The sequence below is a fragment of the Pogona vitticeps genome, chromosome 12 (genome assembly GCF_051106095.1).
Source record: "Pogona vitticeps strain Pit_001003342236 chromosome 12, PviZW2.1, whole genome shotgun sequence".
Lineage (NCBI taxonomy): Eukaryota > Metazoa > Chordata > Lepidosauria > Squamata > Agamidae > Pogona > Pogona vitticeps.
The window spans coordinates 8,313,334-8,338,325 of record NC_135794.1 but is presented as its reverse complement, the minus strand read 5'-3'; the positions used below and the strand labels follow the sequence as shown (position 1 = coordinate 8,338,325).

Genomic DNA, 24,992 nt, shown 5'->3' with positions numbered 1-24,992 from the left:
ATGGCTGCCCCTATGGAGGATCTTCGCTGGATGGTGAGTTATTCAGCCCATTGGAAGGCACTGAATGGGTTTTCAATGCGTTTCAATGGGATTTTTTATTTCGCTTAATGAGGATTTTGCTCTACAGCAATTTCGCTGGAACGGATTATCCTCGTTAAGCAAGGCACCACTGTAGGTCATCTACCTGATGTTAAATGTCTGCATAGGGATTTTGCTTCCAGTGTGATTTGTAGAAAGACACTTGAGAAATAAATATGTGTTAATAAATTGATCTATGCGATAAAAGTATGGAAATTTTGCAGACTTAACAGTAGCGTGGTTGGATAAAACCAAAGACTTCTCTGGCACAATTTGATGGGGGCCAAAGTGCCCAACCAGGTGCCGTAGAGAAGAACATGGACAGAATCAACAGATAGGACTCTCTCTTCCGCTGGTCTTCCCCATGAATGGTCCATGTGCAGTGATGAGGCACAAGGGGCCTTTCAGGTGTAATTGATAGGGGTTCACTCTTTGAGAGATTTTTTTTTGGACTCCAACTCCCAGAATTCCTGCACAATTCCCCAGGCAGAATTCTGGCAGTTTCAGCCCACCAACGTACATATAAAGACACCTACACTTTGCTTACCTGGAGAAGGGCCTACCTCTGAGGCTGCATGTCTTCCCCCTGTTTGTGCTTCCTGGGAGTTGTAGTCTTGCTGATCCTTAGACTCTATAGAGGGCACCTTCCAAAGAACTATAATTCTCGGGAAACAGCTCTCTCTCCCTCCCCCCCATTAAGATCACGAAGCAAGTCCAGAGAAGAACATGCAAACTTGGAGGTGGGTGAGCAAAATGTAGGCGTTTGCAGGTGTGTGTCTGGGTGCAGAAACTCCCTGAATTTTACTTGGTGGGTTCTTGGAGAATTCTGGGAGTTAGAATCCAAAGAAACAGAAAAGCACGCCCTGAATTCCTGAACTGCAACTCCCAGCAGCCATAACTGTCATAGCCAGTGGAGAAGGATGATGGGTCTTGTAGACCAGCCACATCTGAAACACCTAGCTCTTGAACTCTGCTCGAAAACCAGCATTCACAACAGTGACTATAGCTCTTGTAAATGTCTGGCCAGGGATGGTTTTCAAAGTAATGGGAAAGAAATTGAAGGGAGGGGTATCTATTTTTGTGTCTGGTCCGTGGAACCTCTGAAGCCCAGGCACAAAACTTCCCCCGCAGACCCCATGGGCCAGAAGTTAAGCACTCCTGGTCTGAATTGTCCCGTTTTGAAAGCCCAACTCATGAGAGATTTTATTCATGCACATCAATGGTGTTGCACTAACGATGGGAATGCAACTTGCCATTCCAGGGAAGGGTTAACTCTGGAAGAAATGTGCTGAATCGGCCCTCACATTCTGATCATTCTTGACAGTCTCTGCCCTGAGCCGTTCTTCCCAGGCCCCCCAGCTTGGAAAGCTGGCTGCTCTTTATTTTGGAGGATTAGTGTCCAATTACAGGAGCAGTGTGTGGTTTGAAGAACAGAAGGCGTATGTGATGGTCTGGCAGAGCCCTGACACATCTCTTCCCAGCTGTGTGTGTGTTACATCTTGTAATTGGTGCAAGGGAGGAACTGCGCTGGAGTCTGTACGTTAGGCTGGGAAAGGACAGACTCCCAGTAGAGCACCAGCCTCTACTCAACCACAAAGTCACAGGGTGACCCCCCCCAATTCACTGTGTGGGAAGAAATAAGAAGAGAAAGAAAAATATGGAAGCAGAAAGAATGAGAGAGAAAGAGGTAGACACTTTCTGGGTCTGTCAGCTTCTGCCTTTGGCCCCACCAGCTGGCCACCTTTGACAATTACCATATTTTTCTGTGTATAAGATGCCCCCATGAATAAGACACCCTCCCCACTTTTCTAACCCAAAATTAAGAAATCTAAGTGGGGCTTAGCAAGTGTAGGGGGAAAGGGATCAAAGCCCTGCAGGATCACTTTGATCCCTGCTTTCCCCTCCACTTGTTTTTTTTCTCTCCTCAGCTTACTTCCATGTATAAGACAACCCTTAATTTTTAGTCTAAAGATTTTAGACAAAATTATAGTCTTATACATGGAAAAATACAGTACCTGTAAGGGAATGTGGTAACTGGCAGAGAAAGATGACCCACTATAAAATGTCAAGAAGGAAGCCAAACCTTGGAGCTTCTCGTCGCTTGGAGAACAGGGATGTGAGAACATTTACAATGTCCTCTGAAGATGCTGATGCTGCCTGGCAATACAGAGGAAGAGTCGTGTTGCATGCCCTCTGCAAAGAACACCCAGATGCAGCCCACCACCCACCCCTGAAATGATCCACAGTCTTAACTTCTGAAGAAAATTTGAGTTTAAAAACAATATATTTATAAAAGTATTTGAAGTGACAACTCTCATTTTAACTCAACACAAAGCAATGGAACAGTTTCCATCTCCTGTAGATGCTGGCCTACGTCAAGCCATTTCCTCTTTGGGGGCCACCTGCTTGAGAGATGTTTGGATTTGCGGGAAGGGAGCCTTATTCCATCTTGGTTGGGATCAAGACCTGTAGAAAGAAAAGAAGGGGATTAAATCTAAGGTTGAGCTCTTAGAGGTATCAAGGGCAAGCAGGTTTTTGTTTTCCCATTCTATCATGGTTTCCCATTCTATCATAGTTTCCCATTCTATCATGGTTTCCCATTCTATCATGGTTTCCCATTCTATCATGGTTTGCTCTGCTCTGCAATATTTCCATGGCCAGTCTGACTATTAGGCAGAGTCAAATAGATTCTTCAGGTGCCAGAAGCCATAAATGGTGGGCTAAGCTGTATGCCTTGTATCAGCTAGGCTAGGCTGCTACCATCATCTTTGGTAAGCTGGTTCTCCCATCATGAAAAAGAAAGATTCAGCAGCTATGCCAGTTCAGGAGGCTTTTCCTATATGGAATGGGAGCGGGCACCATCTTATTTTTTTGTCCAGGAACCAATATGTCTTGGGCCAAATGTAGTGAGTTTAAATGTATTGACTTATCTGGCTACTATAATGGGCTTACTCGTGGTTTCACCGGCTGCTATGCTATGTAAGTCTGCAATGGTTTTTTTTTTTTAAAGGCAGCTTGAAATGGGGATATTATGTGCATTTTCATTCCACATTGGCCTCTGGTTTGGGATTTTGTGTCTGTCTGTCTGTCTGATGATACACACGCCATACTGGCATCTGATAAATAGCTTTTCAAGTTCAGCTGAAAACCCTGTACATAGGTCCATGTGCAATGAAGAACTTTGTTGATCTGGAATAACTTCAGATTACCTGAAGGAAACTGGGTGGTGGCCCTTTGACTAAATACAGTGGGACTCTTATTTATTGTTGATTACAGTTCGAGGTAGTATATATGGTGCTCATTTTAATCTTTAAAACAACCCTGAGAAGTAGGTCAGGTAGAGAGAGAGTAACTAGCCCAGGATTACACAGGGAGCTTCATTATTTACTAAGGACACAAACTGATGTTTCAACAAAGTCTGAAACCCTAATGCACAGTTGAGCATCATGTCTCCCCAAGACCTTTTTTGTGTGTCTTCTAGGGCCCCACTAATATTTCTTCTATGGCAAAACTTCTTGGGAACCTTCCAAAGAGCATTATTCTTCCCTAAAACAAGGTGGGCTCCTTCGCAACTTGTTCTTGCAACTCTGTTTTCTTACTTTTTTTTTTTTTAAAGGAAGCTATTTCCTGGTCATTTCTGCTTTTCTTGGGAGGGGTTGGGTGTGTCCTCTGACAAACTTAGGGGGAAGGAGAAATGAAACCCTCCTAGGTTGGCCAGCCATGCGCTGGATCTTAGGTCAGTCTGGCTCTTAGCGCAGTCAGAAAAGTCAGGGGCAATTTAGTAGAGAGAATATGGCTGTGATGAAAATGGCAGGGCAGGTTACCACTAGCTTGTGAGCTTTAGTCTTACATATGGGTTAAAGGCTTAGACCAAAGAAAGAGCCCCAAATGTACCATGGAGGCTGGTGGTTCCAGGGACAATAGGACAGTGACTCTGCTCCAGGTTTTAGTCTGAACTTCACTAGAGCTATTAAAGAACCTTCACCCTATCCCTGAAGTAGGTTCAGCACCATGGACAGCTCTTTTTAAAGTTCAGGCTAAAATTTGGAACAGATTCATCTCCTGTCTGACATGGGAGCCACCAGCCTGTTTTAGCCCCCCCCCCGCCTGCCAGTGCTGAGCCAATTTAAATGTGGGTGCTATTACTTGTAGGATTCCTAGGTCTGTAGTGTCTAATTCCTGGATATTTCAGGCTAATTCATGAGACGATTTTAATGCATTCATTGTCAACATTAAAATTATGTAGTTCTTCTGTAATCATGATTTTATGTTAGTGTTCAACTGTAGTCCTGCTTTGACACTTTCTTCTTTCACTTTTGCTAACAGTTTTATCAAGTCGCTGCCACTTTTTGCCAGTAATATGGTGTCATCTGCATATCTTTAATTACTGATGTTTTTTCCACCAATGTTCATGCCTCCATCTAAGTTAATATAGCTTTCTGTACAATATGTTCTGCATATAGACTGAATGGATAGGCAGATAAAATGCACCCTTGTATGACACTTTAGGCTATAGAAAAGCATTATGTCTCTCCATATTCTGTCCTAGCAGTAGTTTCTTATCCACAATACAGGTTACACACCAGGACAATAAAGTGCTCAGCCACACCTGTTTCTTTCAGAACAATCCATAGCTTCTCATGGTCAACACAATCCAAGGCTTTGCTGTAGAATATAAAACATAGGTAGATCTCCTGAAATTCTTTAGTGCACTTCAGTAGTCAGCAAGTATTTGTAATATGCCTTTTCCTTTTCAGAATCCAGCTTGAGTATTAGGCATTTGTTGCTTCATATAAGTTAAAAGCCTTTGTTGCAACACCATAAGCATCACTTTGTTTACATGAGAAATTAGAGCCGTGGTGTTATAGTTATTGTACTCCTTGGCATCTCCTTTCTTGGGGACTGGGATATAGACTGAAAATTTCCAGTCTGTGTTCCATTGTTCATTTTCCATATTTGTTGACATACTCTTTTTAGGATTTTGATAGATTTAGACCCTGTGGCTTAGAATATTTTTATCAGTATCCCATCTAACCCTGGTGATTTATTTCTTCCCACTGCTTTCAAAGCAGCTTTCACTTTACTTTCTAGAATTGCAGGTTCTTCATCATAGGATTCTTCTTCAAAAGAATTTGTCATTCTTTTGTCTCTTCTGAATAAGGTTTCAGTACACTCTTTCCACCTTTTCCTTATTTTTCTGGTCATATAGTATGCTTTCCTGTTGGTCTTTCAGTTCTCCTAATCTAGGCTTAAATTCCCCTTTGATTTTTTGGATCTTTGGTGAGAGATCTCCTGTTTTTCCTCTTTTGTTGTTCTCTTCTATTTATTTTCACTGGACATTACAATAGTTCTTTTTGTGTCTTTTTGTGACTGTTGCTTAAAAGCTGCGTTCAGGATTCTGACTCCATTTCTGTAACATTTTACTTTGGCTTCTCTCTTATCCATAGCAATATTAAATGTTTCTTGCATCATCCATCTAGGTTTTTCTTTCCTTTTTTACTACAGGAGTTATCTTTTTGCATCCTTCCCTAATAATTTCTGTAGTTCTAATCCACAGTTCTTCTAGTCCATGGTCAACTGAATTTAGTGATGCAAATACGTTATTTGTGTGGACTTTAGATTCATCAGGAATGTTGTTTAAATTATATTTCGGCACTAGAATTCTTTTAGTGCTCTTCTTCAGCTTTACTTTAGTGTTTGATAGTAGCTGTTCATGATCAATACCACAATCTGCTTCTGGTCTTGTTTTGGCAGACAGAATACAACTTCTTTACCTCTTGCTTCCAATTATAGTTTATCTGATTTCTGTGTTAGCCATCTGGTGATGTCTATGTGGACTGTTGTCTGTTCATTCCTAATTATCCCTACTGGGCTTATCCCTACTGGGTCTTTTTTCCTCAGGCCTTATGCAAGGAGACATCTCAGGAGCAATGCTGCTGATGCTATCCTCCCCGTTTTGCTCCACGTGAAATGTAGGCCAAAATGCATGTATCCACTAGGCCTCCCCTATGCTAAACTGCCTCCTCTGCTCTGGCTTGTTGGTGGACCAGTGCTGTAAAAACACAAGACATAAATAGTCTTATGTTAAGCCCATGAGAAAGGGACATGGTGGCGCTGCGGGCTAAACCGCAGAAGCCTGTGCTGCAGGGTCAGAAGACCAAGCAGTCGTAAGATCGAATCCACGTGACGGAGTGAGCGCCCGTCGCTTGTCCCAGCTCCTGCCAACCTAGCGGTTCAAAAGCATGCAAATGCAAGTAGATCAATAGGGACCACCTCGGTGGGAAGGTAACAGCGTTCCGTGTCTAAGTCGCACTGGCCATGTGACCACGGAAGATTGTCTTCGGACAAACACTGGCTCTGTGGCTTGGAAACGGGGATGAGCACCGCCCCCTAGAGTCGAACGCGACTGGACAAAAATTGTCAAGGGGAACCTTTACCTTTACCTAAGACCATGAGTCCTGATGATGCCAGCTGGGAACCAGTTGAGGTCGCTGTGGAATGAGGACTCAATGAGAAGGGGAGAGGGAGAGAAAAATGCAGGTGGAAGGGAAGGGGAGCATAGCTGGCTCTTTCCAGACAGAAGAACTCTGCATGGGAACATTTTGTTGCAGAGACCATGTGTTTAGATCGGAGAAGCTGGTCTTCTCCGGTGTGCTTGCTCCATAAGAGCCATCCAATTGCGGGTGCTGACCAGGTGGGTTTCTGGATCCAGCTCATGTCTGTTCATTTTGCTTTCTAAATGGCAGAAGCCACCGTCGGCATCTTGGCCATTGATGGTTCCATCTTTTGCCCAACAAGGAGATCTGTATTAAAAGAGTCAGCACCTTCCCGTCTCTCAATCAGCCATGGATATCTGCCTGCTTTTCCATTCAAAACCCTAGCTGGAGCACAAGGACAGAAATGCATTTTAAATCCGATTTTAAAAAATCATTGATACATCTATATAATTTTAGGGGAAAACACTCCCTTCCTCTCTCCTTCCCCTCTCGGTTCCTTTGTCAAGATCAACAACGGTTGCAGGGCACTTATGGAAAGGCAGCTGTTTATCCTGGCCGTCCCGTTCCCTGTGGTTAAGAGGCATGAAGGCTTGCTCTGGGTCAACTCCGGGAAGGAAAAACAGGCAGAGAGGCCGGGTTGGGGGGCCGGCGGGCGGAAGGCGAGATCAAAGCTGCAGCTTGTGGTCACAAGCGAAACGACAGACAGAGGGGGGCTGTTCAAATTGCCATTTGCTCTTCTCGCTCTAGCACCTGCCCTGGCAGATTTGCTCTGTTCATGGTAGTGGGGCTTAAGTAGAAGAAGTAACCGGCTAGGTAGTCAAGCCTCTTGTTTCTCTCAGTGGTCCCACCAGTTGCACTGAGGAAGCCTGGAAGTAGGATGGGTTGGAGTTATTTCAGCCTCACATGTTTTGCCTCTGGTGGGTTTGGCTGGAAGGGATCTTTTAGGGATGGGGTGACTGTCCATCAGTCTAGCAGCAACCGTTGTTCCTTTCCTGTCTCTGATTTTGAAGACCGCCATGCCTCTTTTTAAAAAGTCTGCTAGCAATTATGCAGTTTGTGTGCAGTTAGAATGTAATCTACAGAGGTCTGCTGGAAGCAGGCTGTGAGTTGGGCGAGGCCTGTTACTGTAAGCAGTGATTTTTGTACAGTATGCTGTTTTTGATCTGTTCAACTGTGAGTAAATGGAAACGTTTTATTCTTTCTCTTACCAAGGTCTCAGAGTGAGCTGCTGAGATGGTTTGTCGAGACAATAAAGGGTGATCTATTCTGGGGAGACTTGGAGCAAATCCTACTCTGTAAGTCTCTGCACTTCTGCTGCACAGTTAGAGGTTTTTTAACTAACATTCAAAACTCTGCAACGGGATTATAATGGCAAATTGGCTATTCCTTGAGGCCTCCATGATTGAAAAAGCCATAGAAACATTTTGTGGATGCTGGTGAGCATGGTGGTGCCTGGTGTTACCCTGAGGTGTGTGAAAATGCTATCGCAGTGGGGTGCATGAGGCTTACAAGATGCACTTTGCCCAGTAGAAGAGACCCAGAACTAGGACAACCCCCAATGGGGTTCAAAAACTCTATTAAGGACACCCCTCTAAGTAACAGGGTGTTCATCAAACTGTTCTGATGGTCACTAAGCTTCCCTCAGTGTTTACCTGAGATTCACTCTCTTGCAATCTAAGCCATTCTGACTTTTCTTGTTGGGCAGCAGAGAAAAGCGTTTTTCCTCCTACATGACTGTCCTTCCGATTCTTGATGAAAGGAGGGTTCTCGTGTTCCACTCCATTCCATCACAGACCTTGGAAAAGTTACCTTTTGGGGGATTCTGGGAGATTTAGTCTAAGAGAGTAGCTTTTCCCAAGCTCAGCTGTATCACAATCTGCAGCTCCCACCCGAACTCAAAGCATTGTGCGAATGGGCAGGGAAATAACTTTCAGCTCAGCTCTAGAAAAGCGTGAAAGGGATCCATGCACGCAAACCCTTACTGGGAGATTTTGCAGTTCGTCGTGGCCACGTAGCGCCCAGTGTAGTGAACGTTGCACCTCACCACATTGTTAGTGAAGTCTGACTCCATCACAATATATTTGGGGTTCACCTGAACCTAGGGTGATAAAACAGCACAAGTCAATTAGCTTCGGAGGTTCAAAACTGGTCAGTCTCCTGTCACCTGTAGCAGAAATAACGTACCAAAAATAAATAAATATGGAGAAAGGAAGTGGAAGTGTTGTAAGGTGGGTACCAAGAATAGGCAACATGAAGTGACCATGGCAAGAGCAGAGGGGGGATATTTGGGTTGTGTGAGGGGCTAGTACCTTCAAAGTCTTCCCCTCCTTTGGAGGCTCCTCCTCACAGCCTGCTCTGCCACCACAAAACTCTTCTGCTGATCTCCGGGGTGGGAAAGTAAGGGCGAGGAAGTTTTTTCTGTTGGAGTTTTTACAACCTTGCATGCTGCCTTTAATAGATTTGGCTGGGAGGGACATTTCTGGGTGGGGGACTGTCAGTCTATCCAGCACTAACTAATGGTTCCTTTCCTGCCTCTAGATTCAGAGAGAGACCCGCCTCTCTGTTCTGTGTGCATTTCCCCTTTTTTAGAGTCCGTTGAGGTCCATTGCTGAGAGCAGCCATGTTTGTCAGTTAGCTTCCTGTTATCCGTTCAACTGTAGTGAAAGAAGCATTTTTATTCTTTCTCTTACTAATGTCTCAGAGTGAGTTATTGAGATGGCAAATGCCAGTTAATGAGAAAAGAGGTGGACGATTACGGTGAAATCGAAGCTCTTCCGCTCTGAGAATCTCTGCACATCTACTGTGCAGCTAAAGGAATTTAACCAAAAAACTCAAAACTCTTCAACACTTTCTGGCCAGGGACTGACAACAATTCCAGAGGTGGTGGAAGAGCATGAGAACGGAAGATCCAAACATTTGGAAAGAGCCACATCAGGGAAGAATGCTTTGAAGTCAAAGAGTCAGAACCTGTTTTAACCCGACAGACAATTTCTATTTCAGGGAGTGCTGTGTTTCAGGGGGATGTTGTGATTTTGGACCACCCCTCCATCCAGTGTGGGGGATTCTGGGAACTGTAGTCTGAGAACACAAACCCACACAGTTCTAAACCAAACAGGGGGGTGGAAGGAAAAGCCTAAAGGTTCAGATCCAGCCCTAGGACCTAAGGATTCTTCCCTCTATGGGAAGAGATTCAGTCTCATCATCACTGCTCAAGGATAAGCCAGTGGCTGTTTCTTTTGGCTCCTTTAGAAGGGATGGGAGAGAATGGGGGGCGTCTTCCCTTTTCCCGGCTGGCCCTTTTTACAGACATGGGTCTATTGTGTTCCTTCTGTCTGCAACATTTTCCTTCCGTCCACAAAGAATGCAAACTAATATACAAAGGGGTTTGGAGAAGTACATTTTGGCAGCAAAACATTTCAAATGCCAAACACAAGCAGAACAGATCCTACAAACGTTTCTGGCACCGTTGGAGAGTACTCGAAAGAACACAGAAATGGCTTTTCTTGTCCCGCCAGCATTAATTCCAGCCCTCTGACATTTAGAAATGCAGAGAAGAAGGACAACTTTCCCAAAGCTAGGCAAAAGTTACTTTTCTGGACGACAACTCTCCAGACAGCTGGCAGTTTTGTGTGGATTCTTGTAGTCCAAAAAAAGAGGAACTTCTCTAAGTTTGGAACTTACCTTTAGGATATAGTTCCCAGGCTGTACATCAGTGATATCAATCCACTGGCAATCGATGTCTGCATTGTAAGTATCATAACAACCAGGACTCAACCCCTGAAAAATAAGGAAAAGCACAGCTGAAGCTTGGAAGATACCACTTGTGACTTTGTCCTAGCAGAAGCTGGGCTTGTTGCCTTTTTTGGGGGGGGACTACAACACCCAGCATTCTCCAGTGAACATGGTCATAGGACATACTGCATGGGGGATTCTGGGAGCTGAAGTCGGGAAAATATTTCCCAATTCAATCTCTTTGGAATCATCCACTGATGGAAGATTCCTCGACCCAAGGTAGGTAAAGAGATATTGTTGTAAGGCGCCCAGAGACCTTTGGGTAGAGTGGGCGGCATATAAGTTAAACAAACAAACAAACAAACAAACAAACAAACAAACATGAGGGCCAAAATGTGAGCTGTGGGTGAAGCTAAATAAAACTTAAAGGCTTCAACTCTGGAAGGCTGAACCGGGATCTTACAGCACATATGTTTGGCCAGTGGTTTGTAGAAAATTGTGATGTTGAAGACATCCATCACGATAATTCCCAATGCTAGGCCCCAAAGAGAGTTCTTCAAGCGCAGATACCTGTGTTGATCCATAGCAACAAACCAGTTCTGACAATGTTTGTCTCCATTGGGAGCAGATCCTTTGTAAAGCTAACGGGACTTAACTGCCTATTCAATACAAGCACCCTCTGCAATAATACGTTGCTGTCTAAGAAAGGCAGCTCGTAACGTGTTGCTGAGAAAATCACCCCCTGACTCTGGTGGGACTGGGGCTAAACACAGAGGTAACAAGGAAGTTTGGGGTGGGGGGGCGTGGCACCCTCCTCCATTGCTTCTTCAGGGTCCCAGGGCTTTGCTCCTGCAAGATCTGGCTCCAATGAAAAAAGGTGAGTTTAGCTCTGAAAAACAGGATCTAAATCCAGTGGGTAATCCCAGCTGGAGCACACCTATTAAATCAATGCAATTTTCACAATTGGTGACCCACCACTGAAAAAGATGGTTCGATAGATCGACTGTGTTTGGACCTAGTAATAAGATCTAGGACTATAAATCCTCACTTGTTTCATTCTCACCTCCAAGAAGAAACTGCAGAATTCTTTCCTAGCCTGCAGGAGGCCAAGTTGTTCCCTCTCTGTCTCCATTAGAGGGTTTTTGTACTGATGAGAAAGATTTTGTGTATGTGTGTGAATAATGCAAATTGCTCAGAACAGCAGCAGTTGCTGCCTTGTCGAGCAGGCTTTTAAGTTCTGGGAGCATTGGATGGGTTGTTTGTATCTTTTTTTAAAAAAATATAGACAGCCAGTTGTTCCGTGTTTACTGTGTGTGTTTCTGTTTTGCTTCTCCAAGAGAAAGAATGCTAATTTTGCAGGGAAACAGTCTGTGCCAAACCCTGACACAAAAAAGCGAGTGCTCCTTGTCTTGCTCTTGCCTAAAGGCAAGGAATCTTACGAGGCTTGGGAATTCCATGTTCAGGTGTCCTTGTCATGTGTCAAGACATCCTAAACTGAGGAGAAGTAGGTATTTTGCAAGTGTTCGTCACATCCCAATAAAGAACGGCTGGCCTATACCCCAGTGATTGACACAGGGTTTTTTTGGATGCCCCAAAGCAGAACGGGTCCCTCTTTTCACCTGTGTGTGCGATGTGCAGGCGTAGCGCTTCAGGTTCCCAAAGTCACAGGTGGTGTCTTCCAAGCAGAAGCTTGCTTTGTGGCCCTCGGCCACTTTCTTGCCCGTAGAGGCATCCAGCAGGTCATAATGGCTGAATTCATCCATGCTGTGGTAATGCCTGGGGAGGTGGAACACAGAGGATCAGGGACACACCCCAGGCCTGCATTAGGAAAAGAACTTGGGAAAGCTTGGGGTTTTGTTTGTTTGTTTTTTTTTACTACAAATTGCCTCCCAGTGCGGCCACTGGTTGGGGGGGATTCTATCAGAAGCAATTTTTCAAAAATGGAACTTTTCAGAGCCCTGCTTTGAAATGCGCAGAAGTTTCGCGGCTGAGTGGAAACTAGAACCGGGATCTCTGAAGTCCTTAACCAACACGCTAACCACTGTGCCACACACACCAATTCTTCTGTCCCTGAATGAAGAAGACATGACAGATACAAGGAGAAGCGCCCTCCCAAACACTGAGGCCAGTACTGCACGTGCCTCTTTGTGAGTGTGTAAAACTGTGGGACGCACACTACGGAACCCGACCGAAATTTTATGCCTTCCTAGACCCAACTCCTGGTGTCCTGGGGGTCCCGTGTACACCTCTCTCCCTACTCACTGGTGGCAGCTGTGCCACTCCCAGGTGTGACGTGCCCGGTTGGGTAGAAAATCCGCGGTGCCCTGGTTCTTCACACGCTGGGGGAAACGCAAAAGTACCCGGACATCATAGTCTGTTGCTTCAGAGGTGTAGGCAGTGCTGGAAAAAAGAGAAGACCAGGTTGCCAAGATGCCAAAGTTGCTTTCAAAAGAGCCAGTGTTACGTACAAACCTGTCGTCCCAAGTAGAATGGCCAACCTCCAAGCTGACTCCTGTAGAAATGCATTTACAGTGATGCCTCACACAACGAGTGCCTCACACAACGATGAATTCACACAACGATGGCTTTTTCTGAAAAATATGCCACCTCACACAACGATGTTTCCTATGGGGAATTTTCGCACAACGATGTCTCTTTTCACTCATAACGATGTCTCTTTTCACTCATTTAAAAGTGCCTTAAACTGTTTGAAACCTGTTTTAAATGCTTGGCATCGATAGCCCAGCTTGTGAAATGTAAGCAAACTTAATTTGGTGTTGTTCTGAGGCGTCGTTAATTTTTGGTGAATTTTTTTCTCTCTCATTGAGAAGCATTGGACGGACTGTATTTATTTAAAATACTTTTACCTCGCCTTTGTCCCGTGTCTCCACTGAACACACCTGTGAAGGTTGCAGGACTGAGAGGAAGGCCTCTCCTGATGATCTTAACACCCAAGCAAGGTCCATAAAGGGAGACTCAGTTCTTGAGATAGCTTGGACCCACACTGCCTAGGGTTTTATAGGTTAGAACTAGCCCTTTGAATTGTGCTTGGAAACAGATCGGCAGCCAGTGGAGCTGCTGTAACAGGGGGCTTGAGGGATCCCTGTGGAATTACAGTTCTAAACATGGTAAATGAGAAAGAGGGCCAAGCTAACAAGATGTAGCTTTAAGGAGAGGTCGGGTCAAAAACAGAGAGACTTCCATGGACAGGAGGACTCTGAGTGGTGGAAGGTAAATAAGGAAATGTTACCTTGCAAGACATTTCTCTTCAGCAGCACAACGGAGGGAGTAGAGGTGAGCCCTTTGGACGTAAGTGGATGCCTGGACGTAGTTTGGATCAGGAACGAGGTCTGGAAGGCCTGAAAAGAGTCACACTCATTGGTCAAAGCTCAGCAATGGAAGATGCAGAGTCATAGAATGGAAGAAAGATAAAACGGTGGATTTGTTAGGATCCCTGCTGGAGTCCTCTAGTCCAACACTCTGCCAAGGCTGGAGATCCACAACTCAAACATCTCTGACTGAGAGCCATCAGACCTCTTTTATAAAACTCCCCCCCCCAAAAAGGGGGGAGTCCACCTCTTTCTGAGATGAGGCTTCCCTCTGTTGGACTGCTGTTATTATCAGGAAAGTCTTCCTAATATTAAACTATACCTCCTTCAGAGTTACTTTTAAAAATAATTATTGGGATGCCCACAAACTACTTTTGGGGTCTTAGAGTTATAACTGTAAATAATTATTAATTATTGTTAATTGGTCTTGAAGCTAACATTCTAAACTCCTTGCCTCCCCCTGTGGGCACCCGCTCAGAGACAGCACACTGGCTTGGCCTGCCCCACTTCTAGGCACTGCCTCTGAGCGGGCACCTACTGTGGGAGGCAAGGCTTTGAAGTGCCGAGCACCTGTGAGGCTAATAAGCGAACCGGCACGAACCATCGAGCCCTTGGTTCGTGCCCATCTTTGGTGACAACAGTTTAGCACAGAAACATCCTTGCATTAATAACAGCGCCGATGAGGTCCCTTAAGATATGAAAACTCAGGATGTGATCAGATGGGGAAATGTCTCTGGCTTTGGACTGTTTGTGGCACAGTCCAGCACAAGCTGTTTTCCAACAAACACACAACGCACAGGAGCTCATGAACCAGCCTGACCCTGTTCTTTCTCCAAGCTGGACTTTTTTGGGTCTGGCCACCTTTTTTTTTGCACCTGGACTGGAGCAATTTCTCTACAGACAGAGAGGAGTCGCTTTAAGGGAGATGGCTCCCTTTCCAGCCCAATGTGATGCCATCCTTTCTTCCGTCCGGTCCTGCCCTTCGTCACCTTGTCCGAGAATGAAATCACAAAAATGAGGGAGATCTTTCCACCTGAGGACAACTTGAAAAGGGGACCTGTCTTTCTGACCCAGTCCTAGGTTATCGGGGAGGCCTCCATGCAGATCCAACGTCACTTCAATCCTGAGCCTGTGCTCTCTTTGAATTTAAAATGCTTCCCAGGATCATGGGCTTTCTGATTAAGAAGGAAGCACACACTCCACAAGGCTAAAATCCCTCCGACCCCGACTCCTTAAGCCACCCCACAAAGAAATCCCCACTTGCAAATTTGAGTGAGAACACCGCTGGCCCTTTGTTTGTTTTTCCAAGACAGAGAGGAGAACAATGCCTCCTTGTTTCTCAGGCTGTTCTCCTGGGAGGAATCACATCACCACTTTGTTTTTTCTTTTCTGACCACCCCCCTCTCCTCCCTTGGTCATTGCTGCTGATGTAATCCCATCAGGGATTCTCCCCTTGTTCAGAGTAGGGGGTGATGCAGGGGGGGGCGGGACATTTTCTTGCTTGCTTGCCTGCCTTTTCTCTCTCTTTCTTTCTAAATTGACCAACTTCTTAAAAAAAATTAGCATGTGAAACCTAAGATCCCTTTGTCCATCTCTCACTCTCCAAGAAGTTGATTTTTTCGAGACATTTAGGAGGAAGGGGGGGTGTCTTTCTGATGCAGTGATTTCATACACCAGGGGCCAAAAGGGGTTGGTCATCATTTATTATATAAAAATCCCAGTTGCTTCTAAGAAACGTTGGGAGACCTAGTAATAATGATGATATCAGAACTGCAGAGCGGGAAGGGACCCTTATGGATCACGGGGTCCAGCCCCCCCCCCGTCAAGGAGGAATCAAACATCCAAACTCTTGCTCCGAACCAAGATGCCTAAACCACTGAGCTTTTCAGCACACTGCGAATGTCTCGGTCATCGAAATATCCTCCTTTCCCAGCAAATGCAAGAGTAGGTGATACCTTTTATTGGATCAGTAAAAAAATAATAATAAATAGCTCTTCCTTGGGTTTGAAGCACACCCCCTTCCGGCAAATCTTGGCACAGGGGCTCCTCCAGTGCATGCTGTCTTGATTCTTCTTACCCCAATGCTGATGTTTCACAATGAAATTCGGACTCCCTGAATTTCATCTCCTCTTTATACAACCGTCATCCTTTGGTCTCACCTGTCTTCCTGTATTTTTGTTGTTTTTCCCTCCGGAAATCCATTAAGGGGAAAATGCAGTAGAACCGCAAAAGACCTTCTGACTCATTGGGTGACGGAAGCCTGTCTTGAAACAGCCCTCAAAGGCTTAAATTCTGTACATACTTACCTGGAATAGTTCCCATTGAACTCAGTGGAACTTACCACTCAGCAGCAGCCCTGTATAGGTGGGTGGAGTTTATGCAGCCTCTGTGGCCCCAGGGCCCCTCTCGGACCCCTCCTGGTGGAACCAGATTTCTGGCCACATCCATTGTAGCCTTCCATGGATCTTTGGAGCAGGAAACTGCTATCTATGACACCACGCTTGCTTTGGGGGCCAAGACTCCACCTAAAATGGACACACAGCTAGGGCCATGAGTGGGCAGGGCTACAATTCCTTGGTTGAACCAATAAGGCTTTGCACGTCAAAGGTCCCGACTGAGTTCAGTCTCCGGCCAAGCTGAGTACTAGTGAAGACTTCAGTCTGAACTCTCGGAGAATGTTTGCCGATCTGTGAGAGCCGATTGGTGACTTGTGGGTGCAATTACAGTGGTGCCTCACTTAACGACGACAATCCATTCCAGGAAAATCGCTGTTAAGCGAAAACATGGTAAAGCGAAATAAAAAAACCCATTGAAACGCATTGAAACCCATTCAATGCGTTCCAATGGGGTAAAAAACTCACCATCCAGCGAAAATCCTCCATACGGAGGCCATTTTCGCTGCCTGTACAGTGAGGAATCCATCCCTAAACACAGCGGGGAGCCATTTTAATTACCCGGCGGACATTTTTAAACCGCGATCAGCTGTTAGAAAAACATTGTTTTGCGAAGAATTGGTTCCCGAAGCATGGAACCGATCATCACAAAGCGAAATTCCCCCATTTAGACCGGTGGTTCTTAACCTTTTTGAAAGAAATGCCCCCTTGAGCCATTGAGAAAGTTATCATCGCCCCCCTCCCCACGGTGATGATATCTTATTTATTTATTTATTTATTTATTTATTTATTTATTTAAGACACTTAAATCCAATGACCCCTGAAAACAAAATTAAATTCCAAGAATATGAAATGCCCCCCCAAAAAGTAACATGTAATGATTTAGTTGCAAGTGAATTTTAAGACGCAAAAAGAAATATAAAAAGGGCATAAAAACAAATGCAGGAACTAAAAATTTCAAGACAAAAAGTCTGAAACTAAACTAAAATTGGAGGAATATATTCATGCACACTGTAAAAAGGCTGCAGCCATCTTCACAGGTTTGGCTTGCTCCAGCGCCCCCCTACCGCCCCCCTTCTGCTCCAGCACCCCCACGCTGCCCCTTTTCATTCAACTGCCCCCCTGAAAAATGAAATCGCCCCCTGGGGGGCATTATCGCCCACGTTAAGAACCACTGATTTAGACCATCATTTTGCGATCGCAATTGTGATCGCAAAAAGATCGTCATAATGCGGATTCATCGTAATGCGGGACAATCATTAAGCGAGGCACCACTGTAGATGGAGAAATCACTTGCATTTCAGACCATTTGTGAAATGTTCTGTTGTGAGTTATTTCCTTCCAGTCGTATGACACACAGGATATAATGAACTAACCTGACCCTGCTCTGAATCCAAGCGGAACTTTTCTGGTCCAGTGGCAGGCTTCTGCTCTTCTCTAGAACCGGGGTGGAGTGATTCTTGTAGGGACAGAAGGGAGATTGCTCCCAATGAAGCCACCCCCTGCACAGTGCAATCATGGTTTGCACCCTACTGCAAAAGTCTTTTAGATTCCTCAGCTTTTGGCTATGCTGCCCGGGAGAACTGGGAGCTGAAGGCCACCCCATCTGGAGGACCAAAGGTTGAGAACCCTGGGAGTTGTTTGGACTCTGTATGTGGCAGCCTCCTAAGTTCTTTCTGTATCCACCAGTCCTGAATAAATCATAGAATCATTGAGTTGAAAGGAGCCTATAAGGCCATCGAGTCCAACCCCCTGCTCAAGGCACGACTAGAAATCAAAGCAGATCTGAGAGACAATCAAATGACACTGGGGCACCAACCACTTCTTATGCTTGTTGTTGTTTAGTCGTTTAGTCATGTCCAACTCTTCGTGACCCCATGGACCAGAGCACCCCAGGCTCTCCTGTCTTCCACTGCCTCCCAGAGTTTGGTCAAATTCATGTTGGTCACTTCAAGGACACTGTCCATCCATCTCGTCCTCTGTCGTCCCCTTCTCCTCCTGCCTTCACACTTTCCAAGCATCAAGGTCTTTTCCAGGGAGTCTTCTCATGAGATGGCCAAAGTATTGGAGCCTCAGCTTCAGGATCTGTCCTTCCAGTGAGCACTCAGGGTTGATTTCCTTTAGAATGGATAGGTTTGATCTCCTTGCAGTCCAGGGGACTCTCAAGAGTCTCCTCCAGCACCACAATTCAAAAGCATCCATTCTTCGGCGGTCGGCTTTCTTTATGGTCCAGCTCTCAATTTCATACATCACTACAGGAAAAACCATAGCTTTGATTATGCATACTTTTGTTGGCAAGGAGATGTCTCTGCTTTTTAAGATGCTGTCGAGATTTGTCATCATTTTCCTTTCTTATGCTACCCAGCGATTAGTCATGGGGCATGTTCTTTGCACATGGAGGGCCCCATCTTTGGTCCTCAAGATCACCAGCTCGTGCGAGGAAAGAATCGCACTTGAAAACTTGGGAGAGACCCTGTCCGTCATCGTGGACACTGCTGAACTAAACAAATCAAGGGTTTGCCTCGTTCTAAGGTGGATTTCTACATTCTTAATCTTGATTAGATTTGGGTATGTTGAGCACAGCTTCTTCTTAAGCGGTCGAGGCATCTCTTCTGTATTAGCAACACTATGCAAACATCATTTATAGGAGAAGGATGTAAAGTAATTGGAGCTGCCCGGGGAATTTCCGATAAGCCAGAAATGGATTACATAGGTGGAAAAGCAGCCAAGATGCATTCTTTCACTCCCCCCCCCCACTCCGAGGCAGGCCACATGGGGTCAGGAAGACCCCTGTGTTAACCTCTTTGCAGAAATCCAAGGAAGTGCCAGACGGAAATTGGCTGCAGAGGAAAGGGGGAGAGGAAGAGAAAGGTCAGATTTTCTTGCTTCAGTGTCCCAGCGTCTGCGATTCATACAATCTCGGAAATGGAAAGCAGGAGGGGAGGAGGGGAGACGCTGCTCCCAACGCCCACACGGTGAATCAAAACCCGGTGGGAACCCAAGACAAATATGCGGATCTTAGTTGTTGCTAAGTGACTGCCATACATGTACGGGAAATAAAATGAAAATAAATCTAATCAGAGACATGTGGAGGCAGCGCAGGAGGGGGAAACGCCAGCCCTAAACTGAATGAAGCAGTTGGTCAGTGGTCAGGCATAGCTTATAAGATGGTGTTCTCTTTTCAAATATTAAGCTACCAATATAGGCCTCATCGGCATTTTAAGTTATGAGGTTTTGACCCTAACCCATGCCCTTAGTTTTTTACACTGATTAGTTTTGTCTAAGCAATCCCCTCCTTAAAAAGGGGATTTATTCCCAATTTACAGAAGCAAGGTGAACTTTGCAAGAACTGGCTTGTTGGATCAATTGAGAGGCCTTTGCAAGAGCTCAGCTCTCCTGAAGCCAGCTTGGTAAGCACAATAAAAGAGGGAAATTGAATGGCAAAGGAAGAAGGACAAGAAAGTTGCGGGGTGGAGGGACTTTGTCCTGTCGATCAGAGTTTCTTCAGAGCCGATATAAACATTAAAATACCCAATTAGAATTGTGCAGATGATTGTTTTTAGCAATAATCCATACCTAGGCAATGTGATTGATTTTTTGAGCCACTATGCCACCCTCTCATCCCACTCTCCACTCACCGAAGAGGCTGTCCACATACATCCTTCACATGTATGAGTTGTACAGTTGCAGGCTTTTCCTGCAACACACTAAACTCTGGATCTTTGCAATGCATGCATGCACGGTTATGCGCTATCATGTTGCATATAATAGGGTTTTCAAGGTGAGGTATTCAAAGAGTGGGTTATAAGGTCCATCCTCCCCCATGGGTTTTCATGGCCAAGCAGGAATTTGAACCCAGGTCTCTGGAGTCCTGGTCCTTCACTCTACCCACTGTACCACGTTGGGTGCTTCTATTATGTGCTGCCAAGTTGATTTCAATTTATGGCAACCCTTTCTGGGGTTTTTCTAAGTACTCAAGAAATGGTTTACCAGTACCTTTTTCTGGGGGGGGGGGGGAATCCTGGGATTGTGTAGCTTGCCCAAGGCCACCCAGGCTGGCTCTCCTCCTGGGAGGCACAGTGGGGAATTGAACACCCATACTGGTTCTGCAGCCAAATAGCTAACTGCTGTTCAATTCCCTACTGAACTATCCAGCTAAGCAACACGCATATGGTGCATAAAAATTCTAAATCTGCACACCCAGATTGCCTGTCCCAAATCTCCATATAGAGCTGCTGATAGATGCAGAGAGACGAGGGCTGGGGCTTGCAGATCCTAAACATCCCCATCACCCATGGAGTATTTATTGCCCAGAATCATGGTTATTATCACAGCAGGACTATTAAGGTCATCAGTTTAGCTGCATCAGATTGCCTAAGATTTCAGAGCCAAGAACTCGAGGGCAGGCCTTTGTGATGTCACAGAGGTGGGGCAGCCAAGGAATAGGAAGGGGAAGATCTCTTGGGGACTCATGAGTCACACAATACACAAGCTGTCCGGTGTGGACCAGGATCAAAGGGTGGCAACTAGAGAAAGAGAACCAGCAAGTGGGTGCACTTCAACTAGACAAACACCAAGTTGGTGAGTTTTAGTACCAGCTGGGGAATTGCAGAAGAGTGAAGTTGGAGAGGGGCCTGTAAGGCTATCAAGTCCAACCCCCTGCTTCATGCAGGAACACAAATCAAAGGATACCTAATCAGGCAACCCTAAAAGCTACGTTTTCTTCAGATAGCTTCAGGACTAAGAGATTTCTTCAAGGCCTTCTGTCTACCCCGATTGCCACCCAGAAGAATGTTTGCATTTCAGAGGCTTCTGTCTGCAGTTTCGGTATATTCTAAATTGATTAAAGTCTATAGTGGGATTCCCCTTTATGAGGTTTCCTCAACCCCACGGTCCCTATCCAGAGGTGAGCTAAAACAGGGAGGGAAAAATCATGCTCCTGAATTCTGAGAAGGAGTTTGGCTGTATTTTTAGAGAAGCTGACATTATGTCTGATAACAGCTGAAAAAGATATTTACTCTTGTAGATCCCTTTGGCTTCTCAACCTGAGCCTTTCGGACCAGCCTAGGAAGACATGAGGTCAAGCTCATAAAACGGGCTTTTCATTCGGCTTGGATGTACTCTCAAGAAGAAGCCTGGACTTTGACATTTTTTTTTGAAACCAGGGGGATTTCCCGTAATCCCAAGGAGTGCCTTTTCACCATGGCACCATCTAATCCAAGAGGCACAGGCGTCTGGGAGGAGGAAGTCCATCAAATGCCAATGTCGGTACACAGAGTGGGTCTACACTACACGGTTACAGCGGTTTGAAGCCACTTTAACTGCCAAGGAATCTTGGGATCTTGGCTTCGTTGAGGTGCTTGGAATTTTTTTTGCGGTTGTTCAGGGAAGTGGGTGAGAGCTCTCTAGCGAGGAATTCTAAGCATCTCCCAAAAATACAAATAAAAGGATTTTGTAGGGTAGAGAAAGTATTTAACAAGGTAGCAAAGTCTTATAACTCTGTAACATACACATAGTTTTGGCCTTTACGAGAGAACTGCGTTTTGTGCTTTGAAATTATATTAGCTCTCTGGCCTGTTCCATGTGTCACGTTCCGTTGAGGTGTGATGGATTCTCCCCTCTCCACTCTTTCTACAGCATGTCTAATTTTACACATCTGTATCAGGTTTAAGGACTTCGTTATTACCCATCTCTCCGCAAGCTACCAAGTGGCACATATTATCTTTCTTCCTAGGTAGGTCCTTTGTGCCACTTCCTCTATAAGCTGTGTTGCCCATTTTTTGCTGTGGCTGGTCTCTATTCAGTTTAGATTCTGTTTCGGCCTTTGTTGGAGGCAAAAATATTCACTTCCACCTCATGTACCCCCAGTAACCTTAGGACAGCATCTGTCTGTCTGTCTGTCTGTCTGTCTGTCTGTCTGTCTGTCTGTCTGTCTGTCTGTCTGTCTGCTCACACATATATGCACACACACACAGAGAGAGAGAGACTGGGCACAAAGATGCAAACTAGAAATTTTAGACTACAACTCCCATAATCTCTTGACCATTGCCCACATACTGATATACTCCAGAACATCTGGAGGACACTTCCTTAGTCAAGGTCTAAAGTGGAGGATGGAGCTACTGCAGATTGCATGGGGACAATGCACTGAAGATGGCAAGGAGCATTTAACAATGAGTTCTGAGATGGCTACCCCAGTCTTCATATCTTTACACGCAACCTCTGATAGACAATATGAACCTCTAAGTCCACATTCGCCTGTGGAACAGATGCTGGCCTGGCTATTGACCTCTTATTCTACATTAGACAGCAGGCACAGACCGTAGTTGCCCAATCCAGATGTTTTGGTAAAATGTGAGTAGTGCTAAGAAGGAAGTTGAAAGGGAAACCCCACACCAGATGTGAGGAGGGGACTGGGAAATGGGACTGACCATATAGCTCATTTTCTGATCTTCTAAACCACAGTTTGAAGGATGGACCCGTGCCTTCTCAATGTGCAATGACAACATACGCCATACGAACAAACACAACAAAAATGAGAAATTAGCCCGTAGGTTCCTTTTCCCCCCAATATAATTTCAGTTTCAGAAGTTTTTCTGAAACAATGCCCTTAGGCCCTAAAATCAGCTTGGCAAGAACTGCTGAGAGGTTACGATCAGCAGAACGTCCAGAGGTAGGCGCTATAGCCACGCACAACCTCTCTGCTGTGAGCCCTCCCACGATGCAGGGCACCTTTTCCTCCTTAACTCCCCTCTCATCAGCTAGTAGGGGGCCTGTCAGTGACTCACCCCGTCCATTCTGATTGGGTCTGTAGATGCTGCCCACGCTCACCCGGGCTTGGTTAACACCTTGGCTGTCTGGAATCGCTTGGGGAGGTTCGTTCCGGATGGGAAGGTAGGGTTCGGGCCGAGGAACCCCATGGGGGTCTAAGGGCCGGAAAGGCGGCTGAGGCTCCACATTGCGAGGGGGGATGTAGGGCTCCGCGGGCACATCCCCGAAAGGCGGGTATTGCCCCGCCCATGGTTCGTTCCCATACCTGGCACCTGTATTTGTAGGAGATCCAGGATTGATGTGCAAGTTGTCTGCAACTGGAACCCCTTGGCCAACGGAGGGTTGGTTTGGGGCAGAGGCATATGGGTCCTGCACACTTTGGTCATAGCTAGTTCCAGTGTCGTGGTAGAGACTGTGTGAGTACCTTCGGTCTAAGCCATCAGAAGATGGAAGCTGTTGAGCCACCGGGATGTAGGGTCTCTCCTGGGCAGGGTAGTATCCTTGAGCTCTGTAAGGGCTCTGATCCTCTGTATATTCTTCGTATCTCACCCGGGGCTGGAAAGGGTATATGACCCCCGCACTGGCTGCGGCTGCAGCCACTGCACCCCCTCCAGCGGTGCGGTAATAGGTGTAGCTTTCGTCGTACGCCCGGGGGACCTGAGCGTCGTAGGTCTCGTACTGATTGACGAAAGGCGGCTGAGGGTGCGAAGCCTGTGGATAGAGTTGTCCAAAAGAGGCGTGTGAAAAAGAGGAAGCCGAAGAGGCAGAGCCAAGCTGGCGTTGACGGGCCGTGGTGGGTGACCGGGGACGTTGGGAGTTGCTGTCTCCCGTAGGCCCATCTCTCCAGTTATCTGGTACTTGTCCAAAGCCAAAGGGGTGGCGTGTCTGTCCTCGTACGGTATCCGATCCCGCCCTGACTGGCAAGGTGGGGGCTTGTCGGCGAGTATTCCCTGTGACCCGTCGGCCTTGTTGGGTGGCACTGGCGGCATCAGCCAGCATGACCCGGGCGCTGCTGTCTGCCCTCACCTGGCTGGGAGGGACGTACTCCGAGCCTGAGTTCAAGAGGCTGTAGAGTCGGCCATTGTTCTCCCATTGGATCATCTGCCTCCAGCGTCCACTGTCGGCGTTGCCGCCTTGGGGGTGCTGACCACGAACCAGCAGGAAGACACCGAAGCCCATCAAAGCCCACAAGTCCAGCAAGAAGCCATGAGCAGTCATGATGATTGCCAAGATCAATGGGGTGAACCGCGAGGGGTGTTTTGGGGGAGGACAAAATTGAGGAAAACAGGCTCGAGAAGAACCACCACCACCAGCACCGATGCAGATTCTGGTTCCCCTTTCTCCCAGGCGTTCTCTTCTTCCTTAGGTGGATCAACCTCAACTCTGTCCATTCCTGTCTTCTTTGAAGTTGCTCCGGAGGTCTTTTGCACGTTGCATGTTGAGCGGGTGAAGGAAAAGAATCAATGAAGAATTTGGTTCTGGAGAACTCCAAAGGACCTGGAAAGTTTTTCCCTGGCTAGCTTTGTGTTTTTGATCCCCCCCCTTTCACATTTCTGCTATGCCTGTTGCAGGGAATGTTAGTTTATCCTACTTGCTCTTTCCCTGTTGGCTGGACGATTTTGCTTTGCTCCTGATCTGAATGAATAAGCAAGAGGCTCTGAAAAATGTTGGGAAGTTTCAGGGCTCTTCAGGAGCTTTCGGTATGCAGGGTCCTAAAAGCCAACCATTTTACAGCTCCAGTTCGTCCGTGTGTGCTTTGCTTCTTTCTTTCTTTCTTTCTTTCTTTCTTTCTTTCTTTCTTTCTTTCTTTCTTTCTTTCTTTCTTTCTTTCTTTCTTTCTTTCTTTGACTACATTATTTGAATCAAACGATACAGAGTGAAATCTTCTTTCATTTTCATTTTTTAAATTACTACTACTACTATTACCATCCTTCTCCTCATCATTCCTTTGGATTTTGCCTGAAAACGTGATTTTAAAATTTAACAAAGCGTCCTAAAACATTTCGAAAGAGGAAGCGATGCAACTTTACATACGATTTTCAATGTTTTTATACTGTACTATTTTTTTAAAAAAAGAAACACTCTTGTGGTCAGTGGTTTAAACATCCAGTTCATACAACTCAGAGAAATCAGAACTGAGTAGCTTTTCCATCCATGGAATATTCTGTTTCTTTCCGATTCGGCATTCAACT

At 45.8% G+C, this 24,992-nt stretch overlaps 1 protein-coding gene across 1 annotated transcript; it reads right to left on the bottom strand.

Annotated features, from left to right (window-relative positions):
* Positions 1 to 2,343: 2,343 nt before the first annotated feature.
* Positions 2,344 to 24,459, bottom strand: LOXL1 (lysyl oxidase like 1). Its single transcript, XM_020815122.3, has 7 exons — positions 22,818 to 24,459; positions 13,558 to 13,666; positions 12,570 to 12,707; positions 11,927 to 12,083; positions 10,257 to 10,352; positions 8,558 to 8,673; positions 2,344 to 2,544 (listed from the first exon to the last, which is right to left on the bottom strand). Exons 1-7 carry the CDS (start codon positions 24,016 to 24,018, stop codon positions 2,538 to 2,540), a joined length of 1,824 nt encoding a protein of 607 aa, XP_020670781.3. The 5' UTR covers positions 24,019 to 24,459; the 3' UTR covers positions 2,344 to 2,537.
* Positions 24,460 to 24,992: the final 533 nt, after the last annotated feature.